The 18,228-nt window shown below is 36.8% G+C and overlaps 1 protein-coding gene across 4 annotated transcripts in view; it reads right to left on the minus strand.

Moving 5' to 3' along the window:
• Positions 1-18,228, minus strand: part of Bnc2 (basonuclin 2) — a 396,952-nt gene that overhangs the window by 218,169 nt on the left and 160,555 nt on the right. For 3 of the 4 annotated variants that reach the window (XM_051188127.1, XM_051188125.1, XM_051188128.1), the window contains one exon: positions 14,493-14,576. The exons of the other annotated variant lie outside the window; for it this stretch is intronic. In XM_051188127.1, coding sequence (XP_051044084.1) covers positions 14,493-14,576 — 84 coding nt within the window. The remainder of the gene's footprint in view (positions 1-14,492; positions 14,577-18,228) is intronic. 4 annotated transcript variants of the gene reach the window in all.

Genomic DNA, 18,228 nt, shown 5'->3' on the forward strand with positions numbered 1-18,228 from the left:
GTTTTGATTAGTTCAGTGACTTGGGCCTTTGCTGAAATCACATCTTGAAACATTATTGTAACCATTATTGTGGAATTCACTTTCTGATTTTGATATATTGAGTTCTTTTCTTGCCTCTTCATACCCATAGATGTATAATTTGGGCTGGCTGTATTCTTTCAAAGGAAGAATTGGCAGGGTGCTTGCTGTTACTTAGGATAAGTATGTAATCTCTTTGACTTTCTCTTGTTGGGCAAACTGCCCAGTGAATATCAATTTTTTTTAGAGCTACAAATATGGTTTTAATAGATTCACAGATTTTAAATTATTATAATTCAGAGCACGTCTCTCCCAGGGTGAGCAAATAATTCATAACAATCCATGTAGATGCAAAGGAGATGACAATTGATCAATCTGTATGTGAGTACATTGACAGAGTTACTGCTGCTCTTTTCTCTACTAACCCTCCCCCCAACACTCATACAATTTTCACATGGAAAGAAATGCCTGTCTATGGGAGTTCAAATTAGTCATAATACCCACTTTGGGGACTGAAGAACACTTACTGTAAATCAGCCACTCAGAAACCACACTTGACATATTTTGGTTCTAATATAACTGTAAGTTGCATAATATTGTATGTATTGATTGGCTCTTGAGATTATAATGGAAAACAACTGCCATACATTGAAAGTGACCAACCACAGGTAGAAAAATTGTTCCTGAAAATACCACAAACAGAATAATTTTCTTTATAATTTAAATCTCCTTGTCCTTTACACAGTATATTCTAACACACAGTTGAGGCTGTATTTTTACCCTAAAGGCCTTTAAACATCAAGCTATCACCTGGATACCTCACTCAGACTCAGAGAAGTTCTAGCAGAATAAACTGGATTTCTTCTTTAATGATGCAGTGGTGTGATTTCTTAATCAGAGAAGAAAAAATCAGAAAACAAAAGAAAACAAACAAACAAACAAAAAAATCTCACTAGGTAACAATTCCCAGATTGATTGAGGAATTTAAAGCAGCTATAAAATCACTGAAAAATACACCTTTCTGATATTTCTCCACTCAGTTATTTTGCCTTTAAAAGAAAGCTGGACAAATTTTTAAATGTTAAGATGTTACCTATGAATTTGATTTGCAATGTGTGTCTTCTACCTTCCTAAATGAATGGAGAACGTGTTCTCCTCTGCTTCCTTAAAGTCTCTCTATTATAATAACATGTAATTCATTATAAACAAGGATAGCCAGAACCCAGTCATGCAGCACACAGAAAGAAACCAAGGTCAGCTCCTGTACTTATAAAAAGCAAAGGCTGTTTAAGACATGTTAGCTGCTTTTCCAAGTAGATAGGAGAGCCTTGGATGCCATTTCATTGCTTCTACATGGTCTGTGGTAATGGTTATAACTTGGGGACCGTGATTCTAAGTTAAGATATTTAAATACAATAAAAACATATGATAACTGTGTGGCTCTTGTGCTTCTGCTAGAAGTTGGTTTCTAAAACAGATTCTTTTGTCAAACAAGTAACAAATAACAAATCGCACTCAAATTGTTTGAGTTCCACTGGGGACGTTTTAGTTTCTCCTTACACTCTTTTCTTCTCCAACTCTTCCTCAACTTATCATGTGTCATGATTCAATAAAAGCATTAATTATACCTACTGAGGTTCCAGTGACCATCTGGAAAACTGCAGAGAAGGTTTGAGTCCATTTTTGAAACTCCTGCTAAGCAGTCAAATCAACATGTGGCACGATTTGGTAAACAACTCTTCCTTTAAGTAAAAATTAAAGAAAAAATGCTAAGGTAACAACAATCCCCTATTCCAAAATCGAAGACCCTGGGATATAATTGGGATGGATATTTTATACCTCTGCATGGACAAAGAAATGAACTTGTGTCAAAATAAGTATTGCCCTGGTCCTAACAGGAATAGTCAGAAATTACTGTGAGAAATACAAATAATCCTATCAAATAGCAAAGTGGTGCTTAAGGGTATAGCTGAATTTACCCATGAAGAACCCTACAGTATCTACAGATGCAGGACAGCAAATATTTCACAGCTCTGCATATAAAACAAAGGGAAATCATCATATGAGTTTCTCATTAACTTTGAATTTTCTCCATTTCACCTCTTGTTACAGACACATTAACCAATGTCACCACTGATAGCTAACTAGTTACTTTACCTTAAAGTTTCCCCATGTACTTATGATTACAGACATCACAAGCATGGAGTGGCCAGAGGGCCACAGGAATTAACAGGAAATGAGAGGCAACGTGTTAACATTTTTCCATTTATGTTCTGAGAGACATGCTTATGATGTGTCTCAGAAAGCCTTATTGAGGATAAGACCAATCAGTATTAGTACTGATCACCTCAACACTAATCTTTACATTGTTTTTCTAATATGATAATTCTTCTCCAAGTTCTTCCCTAAACCCTTCATAGAAGTTAACGTCATGATCTGTCTTGGGGAGAAACAGGTTAAACTAACTTTCAAATAATGTCCTAAAATGAGTGGGTTAAATAACAGCTGACTGCATCAAAATGGAAGAAAAGATGAGACGATGGCATAACTTATAGTAACAGCAACAAGCAAAGGTGGCAAATGAGAAAAGCACAGGAAGACTAGGTTTTTCACATTCAGATATAAGGTAACCTATGGAGAAGCCAAGCATTAAAAAAACTCAAGGAGTTTGCTACACTTAGCCTTAACCACAAATCTGTTTGGCTTTGTCAACAGGCCTTTATTTGGCTGATTTATACATCGCAGGACCTCTCATGGGCTCAGTCATATGCATCACTCCCAGGTAGGAACATGACAAACAACTCCTCCGAGCTGCTTTCTCACGGTGCTTTGAAGCCTCCCTCCTATCAAATGTTAGAAGCTGCATCTAGTCAGTAGGTTGAAGACAGCAGCTGGCCCACAATTAAGTCACCTCTTAACCACAGAGAATGCCCTGTTGCACAACATGCCTCTGCTCCAGTCAACAGACACCCTGATCCCAATACTTGTTTGATACATAGTATCAAAAAGGCCTCCAGAAAACTTACCAAACCACAGTTTTTATACCTGCATAGTTTAACAATGTCTTGCAACCTAAGCTGTATAACCAAGAGCTTAATAGTGAAAATGTATCAGAACATAAATTGTGAAGTCTTCTTTGTCATTCTTTTTTATTGGGTAAATTCTTAGCAAATTATTCATGGTGACTAGTCTTAATTTTTTTTTTTTGCCTTTCTTTTTGGTTACTGACTTCCAAAACCATAGCTATAAAACTATTGAGACTCAGGGATATTGTGATGGCATGATAAATAATCACTATTCAAACAGTGAACGTGTAACACACATGTAAATGAGATCAAAATGTCTAAATAAATAATACATCCAAATATTTTATTTTAAATGTTTATTACAAATGTTTATCAATAAAGAAGTTGATATTGCAAGATTAAAATAATCACAATTGAGAGTACATCAAATCATCCATTACTGCTCTATCTATGCACAATCCTAAAAGGACTGTTCTAGATCTATCCTCTGTAAGTTTAAGCAGGAACAAGTTCTATTCACTAAAGATTCTAAAAGAGGAAATTACTTATGTCTTTTTTCTTTGCAATTTATTTTTAAAATTATTGGGACAGCATTGTCAGAAAAGATTAAGCACAAAGAATATCAAGGCAAACTGAGAAGATCAGTAAATACAGATCTTTGACTTTCCCCAATGCCAAGTTTTTAACTTGTAACATAAAGAAATCAAATCATAGAGTCAGATAGTAGATGGCCATGGAACCCAGAAACAAGAAACTAAGCAAAAGTTGTGATTCAAATCGTAAATATCAACACAATTACACATTGCCAGAATTCCTTCTTGCATCTTTAAAGGTGTTTATATTCTTCTCCATAGCTACATTCATTTTCATACAAAAGATAAGGAATGGTCTTTGCTTATGTAAAGAATACACTATGTGACTAATAGTTATAAATAAAATTCCTTTGTACATCAAAGAAAAGGAGCCTTTTGTTTATTAAAGAAATTCCTAATTGGGTTCATTTATAAGTAAAACTTTCCTTTTATTTGAGACCCAGCAGCACAAAACAGTGTAGCTGAAGACAGCAGGTAGCTCTGATAATGAACTTTGCACAGTTTTGAGAAAATAATATCTGAATGCAATTTGTTCTTCTGGGGTCAGTAGATTACTGATTCAAAAGGATGAAAATCTCTGGAGACATTTTGAGATTTTTAAAATAAAAGAAAGAAAGAAAGAAAAGAAAACCAGACATACACCAAGGAGGGGGGAGGGAATCTGGCTAATTAAAATTTCCAGTTCTGTTGCTGTTCTATATATACAAATCCGCCGAGAAAGGCCTGCAGGATCAGACCTGTATGAGAAAAAGTATACCATCATCACATTAATTGTATTATTACTTCATAATGCCAACCAGCCAGGTTTATACAGAAGAGATTAAATAACAAGATAATCTTATAAACAATGCTCATTTCACCAGTGTACCAAATAAGTTTGATTTATATCACTGGCTATTTTTTTAATTAATTTATGCACCCACGTGCTTTAACTTACACAGACAGACACCTCCAGTGAGGCAGAGATAGACATTTAGTTAATGTCTTGACCTTTGAGCTAGGTTCATGTTTAGTCTTCTCAATGTTGTTAGTCACCAAAAATGAAGAAACTGCTAAGGCCCTGCATTAAAGCTAAGCGTGAAGAAAGAAAATGTTTATCTAGTTCAATACCCATTGCCCCCATCGACATGTTTAATTTCAGTTTGTATAACTTCACCAAAACTTGCAAATACAATTGCCCCCCCAAAAAGTTCTGAAAATTCTCCCTGTCTCCTCCTCTGAAGTTCATTTCATAATCAGCATCAATTTTAAGTGCCTTCCTTTGTTTTGATGTAGTTTCTACTGACAGAGTAGAGGAAAAGACTGCTCATTTTAAAACATCTGATGTTTGCTAATATTAAGGGGCTGGATAAAAAATTTAGACTGTACTCCTGGAAATCATTTACAAAGCAAAGATCACCATTTAACATTTAGAATACAACTGGGGAATATCCAAAGGTAAGAGAAATCTGGATCCATCTCAATTTTCTGAAGCAGATACCAAAACAGCATCTCAGAATCAGACTCATTCAAAGTATACCATCAGTGACATCATACAAAGGACAGTTCACACTTCAAAACTTTAAAAAACACAGTGTAACAGAGTACCCTGGTGTCAGGATTATTTTAATTCAGTCATTTTACAACTTCTATGGATAGTTTCAGTGTGGGGATGAGAATGTCTATTTACTTATTTAGTCAGGCAAGAAAAGGCTTTTCTCCTCTTTGTTATAAAACTTTTATTTATATATGTGATCAACGTTTATTTGTAAAACCTCAATACAATAACAGATGTCAGCTACATTACATGTTTTTGATTATAAATTCCTAGAGGGCAGAGACCCTATCTGTTTAGCTCACATTTTATAGGATGGAAACACAGAACCATACCCAAAAAGACACTTAAAGATGTTTTTAAATAATAACAACGATTTCAAGGGAACTTAGCCTGTTCCTGTGTTCCAAGAAACTCTACTGGCACTCACTGAACATTAAAGAAGACTTTTATGTTCTCAGGCAATTCCTTTCTTCGTATATCTACAAATGACACTTTTCTTTTGAAACAGGCTTCACTTAGCTGAGATGATTTCTATTTGGTAATGTTTAAGAGGTAGCTTTTCAAGAACATTAAGTGACACTACAAAGACAGATAGGAAAAAAAAATTTAAGAGCCAGACCCAAACACTCTATGCCTTAGCGTTGCTTCAGCACTTCTCACATGTCATGCAAGAAGAGTGATGATGTCATGGAAAACCTGGGGAGACTGGAACTTGAGTGCTTACAAATGAAGCCTCCTGAATGCGGTCCCACCAGGCTCAGGTGTGACCTGTATCCACATTCCTTATGTTCTTCTGGATCTCGTGGAACATGAGACTGATTGGCTAGATAACTTAGGCTTTAAAAGGCAGGGCAATGTCATGTAACATTTATTAATATCTAAAGGGATAAAACAAGCACATGGTATCATCTAGGCTCTGAACAATTTGCTGACGATTCGGGGGAGAAGTCCTTTAAAGTTTCTTAGCCACAGTTTCCAAGTCTTTAAGAGGAAGATACTGGATTTTATAATTTCCACTTGTAAAATTTTAAAGCATAAGGAAAATTATTGAGTCCTAAAGAATTCAACACACAACATGAGGCTCTGCTATCATAAAAAAAAAAAAAAAAAACCGAAAAATTTCTTTTACAAGTAACAGGAGGACTTGCATGTTCTAATATAAAGTATTGATGGTGAGTAACTCCAATCAAATATTCAAATATTCAAATGGAAGCTCATTGGTAAGTCTTATAGCTATACAAAGTATGGGTGTATAGTGCAATATATTTATTAAAACCACTCAAAATACATAATTCTTTATTCAAGGCAAGAACTAAAACTACCTATTTTTCTTTTTTTACCTCCTTTTCATATGAAATTGCTGCAACAACACTTAAAAAATTACATGAATTACATACCACATCTTACTCAGCATTCCAAACATTGATAGCATCAGTAATCAACAAAAAACAGCTTATGTTAAATCCCTCACCTGACATCCTCCCATAGAAACACTTATACCAAGAAAAAAGAATGCAAAGCTTATTTCATTCTTATTATACCCAAAATATTAAAACTCAAGCTATACAAATCCATGACTTCAATGCTATTTAACCAGGAAGTAAGTGCAGCAACAACAACACAAAAATGAAAAAAGGAACCAGAGAAATGTGAAAGTATCTAATATATATCTTGCCAAAATTTAAAACAGAGAAAACCTTAGCCATTCAACAATTTTCTGTATTTACTAATAAATTTCAAAAGCTGAATAGACTATCAATTTCCTTGTGTTTTTAAAAACAGATGAACAGAAAATACCAAGTAAAAGAAATAAATGAAAACCATTATCTTATTCAGTATTTTCTGTCCATTTTGAATTCCTATGACAGAAAGGTAAATAAAAGTTATTTTAAGTTATATAATATTTAAATAGCAAAGAAACACATTATTTTTCCAGGACTGTCTCCCTAATTATTAGCTGTTTGGTGACCAGAAGCTAGTGAAAATACATATAGCATAATAAGAATGGATTTACTGTTATTGTGTGCCATAAAAAAACAAAACAAAACAAAAAAACCTTACATACTGACACTATCTTCCCCTTTTCTATCCTTCCAGAAGTGCTAAGCAACACCAAAGAATTAAAATTTTCCCATTCCATTGCATCAACTAAAATTAAAACCAGAGGTAAAAATGGACGGAGGCCAGATACTACCAGTTACTCTGTTGGATTTTAAACAAGTTTGAAGTCAAGGGTTTCTACATAAATATCCTCCTGCATGGGAGAATTAAAACGTTCACCTGAACCTACTAAATTCTGAATAACACTGGCCAATAGTAAGTTTTACTCAAAAGCAGATAGAAGGGATGGCCCAATTAATATCCTCTATTCTTTCTTAAACCCCTTTATCAAATTCTTTCACATTTTTAAACCTACCAACAGTCCTACGACTTTATATATTCATGTGTTTTTCCCCCAAATTCAGTAATTGTGAACACCAATCTTTTCCGTAGCCGCCGGGAAACGCTATGGATGAAACACAATTGTAGATGGCTTCTGTGGAAGGTGGAAAATGAGAGCAAGATGTAAAGAGAAGCAAATCTAAAAGGGGAAAATTTAAAGTGAAAATACTGAAACAGTAAAAAGAACATGGAGAAAACACACAAAAAAGACACAACTGGTCAAAAAGAAAGGTTAAGAGGCAACCAAGAGAAGAAGGAGCAGAGCGAGATAAAATATTTGCAGTGAATGGCTCTTGTCCAAATCTTGTCAGAGCTCAAGCCCAACGCCTGCATCTTGTTTGCTGACAGCAAATACCTTTCTCCCCTCCCCCTTCCCCCCCAAAAAAAATGTTTTCTGTACCCAGGCAATCTCATTTTACTTTTCAATTTCTATGTTAGTTTGAATCAAAGGTTCAATGTTGAGATTTTGTTCATGTGTATAACAATAACCTTTATTTTGGAAATGTGCTTTGGAGCTAACACACCATTACTCGATGCACAAAACCTCACAGTTGCTCAGACCTTCCAAAAGCTGACAGTCTTTCCCCTCTGAAGAAGTCGGGATTGCCTGGTTCTCCAGCGCTTGAGAACCACATCTGAAATCAGTGACCTCTATCCAATCTGAGCTCTTCAGCTATCTCTACAGGAGGGTGGACTGTCCATCTAGAGCCTGAGGAGGAACTCCTGCCATGCCACCTTTACCTGCCGACTTGCTTTTTCCATCCACACACCTACGGTTCTTCGCTGGATGCACATACCCCATAGTCTATACCATGTTTCTCAGCATGCTAAAAACTGGTGGTACTCTCATTACTGTCCAGTTTCATATAAAAGTTCATTAAATAATATACCACTTTTGCTATATTGATCCTACAAACTGCAAGTCTGTGAAGTGGCTCAGTACCGTGTCATCGCTGTACAGCAACTTGTTTCATTTACAGTATCTGTTTCACTTCTACTCATGAGCTAATATAATTCAATTTTTTTTTAACTACACACAGGCTGCTAGACACATGTGCATGGCAAATGGAATCTGAACTTAGCTTAACAGCCTCATTTATTCCTGATGGTTTAAATTATTTCATCACAATTAATGACACCCCCTCAGCTTCCTGTGCAGCACCGCCAGATGTTCAGAGACCACAAAGCCACTCTCTTCTTTGACGGCTGGTGACAAGTCGTCCTCTGAAGGACATTCCCTAGGTGCACAGCCGGATGACACCTCCATTGCTTAGCACCTCTCTGCCTCCCAGAGTAACTATGAAGAGGAAAAAGCAGGAAGTCATGAGAAACCAGCAAATGTATTAGTTAGGGAAAATTCTGCGAGGTGATCTCAACTTGGAGAACTGAGCTGCTGCTGGAGTTTCTTACCTTGCTGTTTAGGATACAGCTCTACCTCCCCTGTCTCCACACCAGCATCTATGGGGTGTATGGAGTGCCTACAATGGCATGGGTCCCACAGGAATTTAAAGATCAAGCACAGTATGAACTTTTCCACAGACACCTTTCTCACTTTCGGTAATTTTATTTTGAGAAGTGTCTTGTCTTTAAGAGTGGGGGATTTGGAATTACTGTGTCTATCATGTTATTCTCTATCCTAGTCAATAAAAATGTTAAAAAGAAATACACTTTGGCAACTCTTTCTTAGTGGCTTTATCCCATTTACTTAGGCTCAGCAGGGCATTTGTTGTTTTTGTTTTCCCTGGGGCTACTGGGATTTTGTTGTTTAGTTTTGCCTGTTAATATTACTTCACTCATTTTGTTTAAAGGACATATTGAAAATCAAATTTCATATTTCCTGTCCTGTTTGTGATGACAAGCAGGAACAGCCATTTTACTTCACCACATTTAATAACAGTAAAAAAAAAAAAAATCTTAGTCTACAAATCAGAAATATTCATTAAATTCTTCATTTGAATTTTATGTAAAACCCAGATTCATATAAAATCAGAAAATCAGAACTCATAGGTAGCTAAGAAGGTGGCAGAAATAAACACACTAGCACCTTTACAATAAGAATTCAATACATGGCTCTGATTTGGAAAACATTTCCATAAACGAGAGAACATGTGGCAGACATTTTATGGATTATTTTTTAAATGTTTAAAAAAATACCCTGATCTTATTCAGGGAATAAGGGGCCTTTTCGTTTGCCAAAAAGTGTAATAGCAAAACAGAAAGGCCACCTGTGTCAGCCCACCCTCTAGCATGAACATGGACTATAAGGGCATTTTAGAAAATATTTTCAAACTGAGATGGGGGGGGGGGAATCACTATCAATACAGACTCTAAACAGATGCAAAAGACTTCTGTGATGTTAGTGGTTCTGTGTGTGGCCTCCCCAGCCAAGCTAATGCCACATGCCTCCCCACTCAGCATACTTTCTCTTTTACAAGCTACTTGTGATTAAAACTGCAACCTCCTACACAGCAACTTGGACAATGGGTACAAACACAGGGAAAACTAATCAAGCCAAACAAGGTGACTTTTCCACACCCTTAGGTGGATTTCTTAAATCTTATGTGACTATTACATTCCATAGGACACTCGACACTGAACATTTGGTATTAGTGTATTAAATGCTTTACTGGGGTGTCCTGTGGAATACACTATCTTTCTCGGAGCTGAGGGATTCAAGAAGGAGTTGTGAAGTGACACTCTTTGTAGCCAGCAGACAATGGTAAACTCTTAGCACTCCCAGAGTTGCATCAAATTTTCCTTGGACTGAAACTGAAATGAAAGTTCAATTACTAAGAGGTAGATAAGTAAAATAAACAACTAATTTCATACAGAGAAGTTGGGACAGCGTCATATGGACTTCATTCTGTTGTCTCCGAATACTTTATCTGAAGGGGAAAAGGAGCTGAGTAAACTTTAAACTCTCATGTAGGGATGTATTGCTTGTGTGTCCCTGGCAGATGTGGAAAAGAGATGAAATGGGCAAGGGAGAATCAAATATCCCTTCGCTGCAGGTTTGCTGAGGGAAAGAGCATTGCAAAGATCTCACATCTGGCAATCATTTGTCAATAGCTGGAAAGAGAACGGCAGGAAACTTTCTGGCTCTTGGAGAAGATGAAAAGACAAAAACCATGTCTGTCTGTCTCTCTCTCTCTCTTTCTCGCTCTCTCATTCTCAGAAATGTACAAGAACTACCATACTTATGCTATACCACCGCCACCCCCACCACCAAATTTAATGATCTTCAGAGATACCCTACTCCATGGTCAAAAACATGCAGTCACTTGACTTTTTAAAGCTGCAGTGTGTGTACATTTTTCAAATAAACCCCAGGGCTGATGTTAGAAAATCAAAATCAGTCAAGCATAGACCGCCTGGTACTTTGGGCAGGAATCCTTGTGGTTTAGTCAATAAACAGAATCTGAATGAAAGACACCACAGTAACTAGACAGTAACGTTTTGAACAGCTCTTAACCTGAAGGGAGGTGGGGGGATGGTGCGCCAGTGACCAAGGACATAAGGCTACCTGTCCACTTAGAGCTGAGTACCTGAAATGTGACTGCGTATTGCTTATTACATAGTCTTCTGTCTGCTGCTTGAGAGAGAGAGAAAAAAAAAGAGAGAGGGAGAGAGAGAGAATAATCTTATATGGGGGATGTTGTATGTAAAGTGGATCTGAGAAGGACTCTTTAAAAATTAATTTCACCTATCTAATAAGGTGGTAAAGAAACTTGTTTCCATTTTGTTCACACTGCTATACTACAGGCAATTTGCAGGCCTTGTTGTATGTTCTTAAAATGATCAGCTTTGTTCCCATAGGCTCCTCACACAATAAACAAAGTTTTCAAGATGCCCCATACCACATTAATTAAGTTCTCCAAAGTCACAGGAATATAAATCTGCTTGTGGTGATAGATAGACTTCAGGGGTTGCCGCTGGTTCACCCTCATGCTGCATTTAACTAGCAGTAGCTGCTGCTGTGGGGTGCATCCCTGTGACTCTGTAAGTGAATGCTGCAGGTTGTTTAATAACCTGGCAAATTCACAGTAGCTTGTCAAATTATTACAGGAACAGTGTCATCACTAAACAAGCCTGATCACGGTTAATTACAATGCAGACCAGAGAGCAGCCACAATTGTTCATTAATTACAGGAAGCACCTCATTTAAATTTTATGGAAATTTACACTTGCACCCTGGTATGTCTGGAAAAAAAAAAAAGAGAGAGCCTTCACGCATTCACAGAAGAAAGAAGTCTGTGGTTTATGAAACATCACAGTAAATTGTGTCTAATCTGGTATTGAAATATTGGCTCATTATTTACTCTAATTTTCTAAGCACTTCAGTGGTGAAAATGACAAAATCAAACCTCACATAGTGAACTCCCAACCAAGAAAATAAAATCACTAAGTTAACTGTAACGACTCAACCCATGAGGAGATGCAGTGAGGCTCAGAAAAGTAACTTTTTTATTAAACATTTGCTAAATATGTATCAGTATTTAGGAGGGTCTACCCTACAGAGGGTCTACCCTAGAAAGGCCCCTTCCTAGAAGGCAACTATACAGGTGTACAATTCTTTGCTGCTATTTACCAATTAAACTCCCAATCTAAGCAGAAAATGCCTAGCTTTGCATCTTCTTCAGAAGTCACTGAGGAAAATAAGTCAATACTTAATAAAGTGTACTAAAGTTGACTTTCTAGTTACTGGTCTATCAAACATATGAACCCCAAAACATAACAGATGCCTTTGCAAAAGTCAATCCAGGCACAAACTTGTAGGCTAGTTACTGAGACCAAAAATATGAGGATAAATATTGGAAATTTCAGAATTATTAAACCATGAAGCTGCTAAGATAGATGAAAATATAAGAACAAAAGGCAAGGATTTAAAAGGAAGAGGTTAAGGGCAGAAAGAGGCTGTGTGAGTCACGAAAACATAAATCAACTAAAGTATGAAACTAAGCCATACATGAGAGTGTATCCCTAAATGAAAATTCTTTTATAAACAAAGTATTGCTTCCAAAATGAGGTGTCCTGGAAGTTACTCTGAGAATGAGGCCAAGCAACAACCCTCTAAACTTTTACAATGCCTGACACTAGAGGAAAACCTAAGACCCAAGCAGCAAAAGCAGATAACTCTGAATTCCGTCAAGTGCATGGCACTTTCCCTCACATAAGAAAGAGAAACTAAATGTAATGACAAGAATGACAGCAATGAAGCTTCAAAATACTTCCGGAACAGTCAGTTGGTGGAACAGTCAGTTGGTAAAGGACAGATCCAGTTTATTGTAACTGACATAATATGGACAAAATAGGTATTGCTAAAAGGTATAGAAGCCATACACAGGGGAGGGAAGAAAAAGAGAAGGAAATGGTTTAAGTACGTCCTAGCTAATTCACCAATTTACCCTAGTTGGCAATCTTTCAAGGGATTTAATTTCCCCCTTCAGTCTACTAAAATAGTGCTAAAGAAGTAAGGAACTGGTAATGTGATCACTTTCCTTACTTTGAGAAGGACTGATTATCTTGTAGAGACCATAGTGATTTGTCAACCATCCTGTTTACCTACAGCTGGAATTTCAGTAAACATGACATTTACTTCTTTCCTCCTTCATTATGTCAAGATAATATGCTAAATAAAAATATGTACATTTTATTGTAGACTGGCACTGAAAACCCATTTTCTTCACACTATAACTCCAGGTTCAAAACACATTATCCAACAATCACCCTCATAAGCCACTAATGGTGACCCTAGAAGAACATTCCCATGTCATGCCAAAGGTCAAGGGTCAAGTGCTCCCCACAAGAAGTCTTCTGTCACTTCGGATCTGTATATCACATATGCTGTTAGTTTTCCAGAACTAGGAAATACATGATCATAACTCGAATGTGTCACACCTGCTTTTCTATTGTACCACATCCATACACCACCTAGACAGTATCAGCTTGGGACACAACAAACCTCAGGTGGTCCTCTCTAGGCCAAGAGCAGGTGTGCAAGAGATGGTACACCCTCCCTTTAGTACTATAAAAATTTAAGCCTCCCTATTTCTCCCTCATTATCACTATGAGGAACTCAAAAGTAAAAATTGTTCTCTTTTATTATGTATTGCATCTAAATCAGTGAAAAAATACTTTAAGATTGTATTCAGTATACTTATTGCATAATGTCTGAAAAATCTAGAAAACGATGCCAAGTTGAGACTCTGAGAAAAAAATGGGTTTATTCATGCCATCCATGTTGAAACTTCAGCCTGTACTTTGTAATGGCAAACATATCCCTCAAAATTACAAAAGCATACAAAAGCAGAGATGTTCTTCATCATCTTTATATTTTTATTTTGCAACACGCCAAGCCAGGTCTGATGCCTCAAGACCACACAAATTGCACTGAAATCCAAGCCAACATTCTCAGTAGAACTGTACTTTGCACATATCCTCCAATGTAATAAGACAGAAGATGCTTCCTGTTAAGTGCTGGTTTTCTTATTAAGTACCCAGATTGAATAACTTGCCAAAAATTTTGCACTAAGCTGTGTCATTCTACACAATCAGCCTCTAGGGATCAAGGATTGTTTTTCTACCCCAAAGGATGGACGTCTCTTGGATGGATGGATGGATGGATGGATGGATGGATGGATGGATGGATGGATGGATGGTTGGATGGATGCATGGATGCAGGGATGGATGCATGGATAATAAATTTCTTCCAACTTCTGCTTACAAGGACCTTTTGCTACATATATGCTACACCAATCTCTCTTTATCCTGTCTCAGGGTTGTCATCTCTTCATAGCACTGATAACACTGGTAAGGCCTTCAGGGGTCACTGTTTATGCCATATCACCCCAGCTAATAAAACAGTAAGACTCCAACCTGGACTTCCAGCCTCTGGTCTGGCTCCTCCAGGGTTGGGCAAAAGTCTGCACCCAGCACTCTGCCAGCACATGCCGGTGGAACCTGAGGGAATATGGCCTGGTTAGATGCTGGGAGCTGTAACATAGTCACACTCTACCCAGTCAGAAGCAAGAACATCCCAACCACAGGTCTGGAAAAGGCCATGGTGACCTGACACATATTTGACCTTTGCTGTGACAAATATATTGAAAAATACATGATACACTGTTTATAAACTATGAAAAGGTAATTATAAGAAGGAAAGATCTACATAAATTTTACTTCCCTGGCTTCGGCCCTATATTTACATCATGCAGCACAAAATAGTCATAAATATCTATAGACAGCAAGAAGGGAAGTTGAAAGGAGAAAATGTGGGAAAGAAAAAGACTAAAACAAAGACTCCTTACTGAATATTGATAATAACTTCTTTTTTGCCTATCCTTCAAATTTCCAGGGAAAATTGAATGAATTACATTCTATATTGTCTAAAGTTTGTTTCTACTCTTAAAAGATGTTTAATTTTCACTTTACAGGAATATATTAGCACAGGTATATATTAACTTATAAATGTTTATATTTTATTTTCATGCTACTTTCTAGTTTTGCTTCTTGTTAGTTGGGGAAGGGATATTTTGTTCATATCAAGTAGGACACTAAACCTAGCCCTTGACACATTGTAGGTAAGTGCTCTGCTATGAGGCAAACTCCCAGCAGGCCCCAACACTTATTGTCTTTAAGTACAGAAAACATGGCATAAAGTTTGTTTCAAAAAACTAACAACAATACAACATTGCATCCAGAGCTCTACCTTGAAATTCATGAAAGCCTTAATACTTATATTTTTATTACAATCAGTCAGTATCAACCCTAAATACTGCCTATTTACTTCATATTTGATTTTAAAAAGAAGAGAAATGGATTTAGAATCTGTCTATACTTATTCCCTACTTGTAACACTTTTCTCTGGGACCTGGAGATCTAGTTCAAAGATAGAGAGGTTAAATGACATAAGCATCCCCAGGATAGCAAACATAAAATTTTCTCTTGATATTTGCGAACACACACTATCTGTGTTAATCACATATCTACCAATATCTACCTCACCTCAATATATCAACTATGGACATATAATCTGTGTCTTTGGCATGAGTCCCTCAAAATTCCAATTAAGGTCATCTGTGTTATCAATGTCCTTGTTAAGAAGTCAGTTCTCAGCCAGGTAAGCTCCTTAAGTAATTCTCTCCTTCTCTCAATACAAATCAGTTTGATGTTCAAGCACAGTTTTTAGTAAGTCCCACCTGCCTTAAGGACTATCTCTCATAAAATAACCCAGTCAACTTTTCAAATATTTTTAGAACCAAGGCTCTTCTTTCTGCTTAAATCTCTTATTTGTCTTTCAAGCTGAGGCCCAAATGATAAAATACCATCAGCTGTCACAGTTAACTAGTCTTGTTTTTTTTTCTTTCTTTCTTTTTTTTTTTTTTTTTTTTTTTATTAGAAGGGTCTCATGTAACCCAGGCTGGCCTTTACCTAGCTATGTGGCTGAAGGTTACCTTAAATTCCAAGTCTGCTGCTTCAACAACCCAAGTGCTGGAGTTCAGGCATGTGCCACCATATCCCATGTCTTTGTTTTATTTTTATTTATATAGATTTTTGCATGAATGAATGCCTGTGTACTATATGCATGCGCAGTACCAATGGAGGCAGAGAAAGGGTGTTCAATCCCCTGGAACTAAAGTTACAGGCAATTGTGAACAATAATATGTAATGAGAGAAACCCGGGACCTCTGAAAGAGCAGCCAGTGCTCTTAACCACAAAGCCATGGCTGCAACCCAAAATAATCCCCTCTTTACAAAAGCATTATACCAACCCCATGTGTGAATCAGTGTGTAGGCAACTTGTATAAAAATTAAGACACTTCTTATCTTCAACAATTTTATATGAGTATTTCCATTTTATTTTTGGTTGTAAGCCTAGCCTTTAACAGCTGAGCCATCTCTCCAGCAAACCCCCTCCCCCCAAAAAAATCAAGGTTTAAAGTAGATAATTACCTCTGTTACCTGCTACAAAGTTGCAAACTACAAACTTAGAAATGAAAAGGAAAAGAAATACTGAGGACAAGATAATACTACTACTACTTCATAAGAAAACTTCTGTTTAGTGTCATCAATTCTAAAGATATTTGTTGACTTTACTCATTATAAAGACAATACAGGAAATTATTCACTATGTTTTATTCTGAAACAATATAACCACTTTAAAAAAACAAAAGAATGTATACTCTAAATCCTGGGAAGGGAGGGGAAACTAGGCACAGAGAGAAGCAGAGGTATTAGGAATCTATGTTGTGTCACAAATGGAACTTGTGCCGATTGTACCCTGCAGTTGACATATGGAGGGGCACTAATGAGTTCTGCATCAGTAATTCTCTCAAGGGGACAATAAAAGGAAAAGGAACAAAATCAATCTTGGAATATTCAATATCAAAATGAATCCTCTCTCATCCCGCAAAAGATTCCTATAAAACTCTAACAAATGTGGCTACTGAGCTGACTGAAATGGTTTCCATAAGCCAGAATGTATATATTGCAAATTGTGTGTAAACAATACCTTATTTCACATACACAATGCAAATTGCTACTTATCTTAATATTATTTGACCATGTCACAAATACTAAGCTTCTAAGTTTCTTTTCATCCTCACACTCACAGAATGCACTTTATAAACACTCTCAAGAGGAAAGGAGAAAGTTAAACAACTATAATTACATTCAATTGCAACTTCAGACACTTAGAAATACAGTTCTTAGAAGAAACAAAGTCTTTTAAGCTGGAAAGGAAAACTATAGCAAGCTACCAGTATGTTTCAACAGTCCTAGTCACAAAGTAGAACTAGTCATGGGTAGCATTCCTGAACTTGGAGTCCCAGTATTTCTAGCAGGAAAAGGGAAAACACTAGGGTGCATGAAAGCAGACTCCTATGTTCTAGAGACGAGACAACTGAAATAGAAATGCAACTGCACAGGTCAAGAGAGTTATAGTCTAACAGTGCCCAGCTTTCCACCACAACTGCTACAGCCAGGATCATCAGTTATTCAGATGGGGAAATTCTTAAAGGGAAATAAGGAGCACCTGGGACATGAAAGATGACAAGTTAATTAGCTGTAATTTGGTATCACCTCCTCCTTCTTCTGATTTAAAAACCTCAAAAGTTGGTCAGCACTCTATAAGCAACCAGTGACTGCCATAAGGGCTGGCACAATTGTACACCTTACCCTTCCTCCACTGTGAATTGAGAGACTCAACACAGTGGGCCTGTCTAGAGTTTGCAATATAAATCTTAAAATGACTTCAAGAACCTTTTTTATCCATGCTCCTCTTTCTTAGAAACCATTGTCTATTTCAATACCATACTCTAAGATGAAGCTACAATGATTTTTCACAAAATATTCATAAGGAGTAAGACCTCAAGGGCATTGTAGTTTTTCATTTTTCTTCTTAGTACATTTTGCTTTTGGAGTAAAAAAGTGATTTTTTTTCTTCAACAGAAAAAAAAAATAATAATGAACCAATCAGCTAGGATTTCTAAACTTGAGTCTACAGGTTTCTTTGTGGGATTCTGTTTTGAACATATAGACTTCATTCGGCTGGTTCGGTAACAGCAAGTAAGAGACTCTGCAAAAGACCCTGTGAGATCTCCAGGGAAAGCTC

The sequence above is a fragment of the Phodopus roborovskii genome, unplaced genomic scaffold, assembly GCF_943737965.1.
Source record: "Phodopus roborovskii unplaced genomic scaffold, PHOROB, whole genome shotgun sequence".
Taxonomy (NCBI): Eukaryota; Metazoa; Chordata; class Mammalia; order Rodentia; family Cricetidae; genus Phodopus; species Phodopus roborovskii.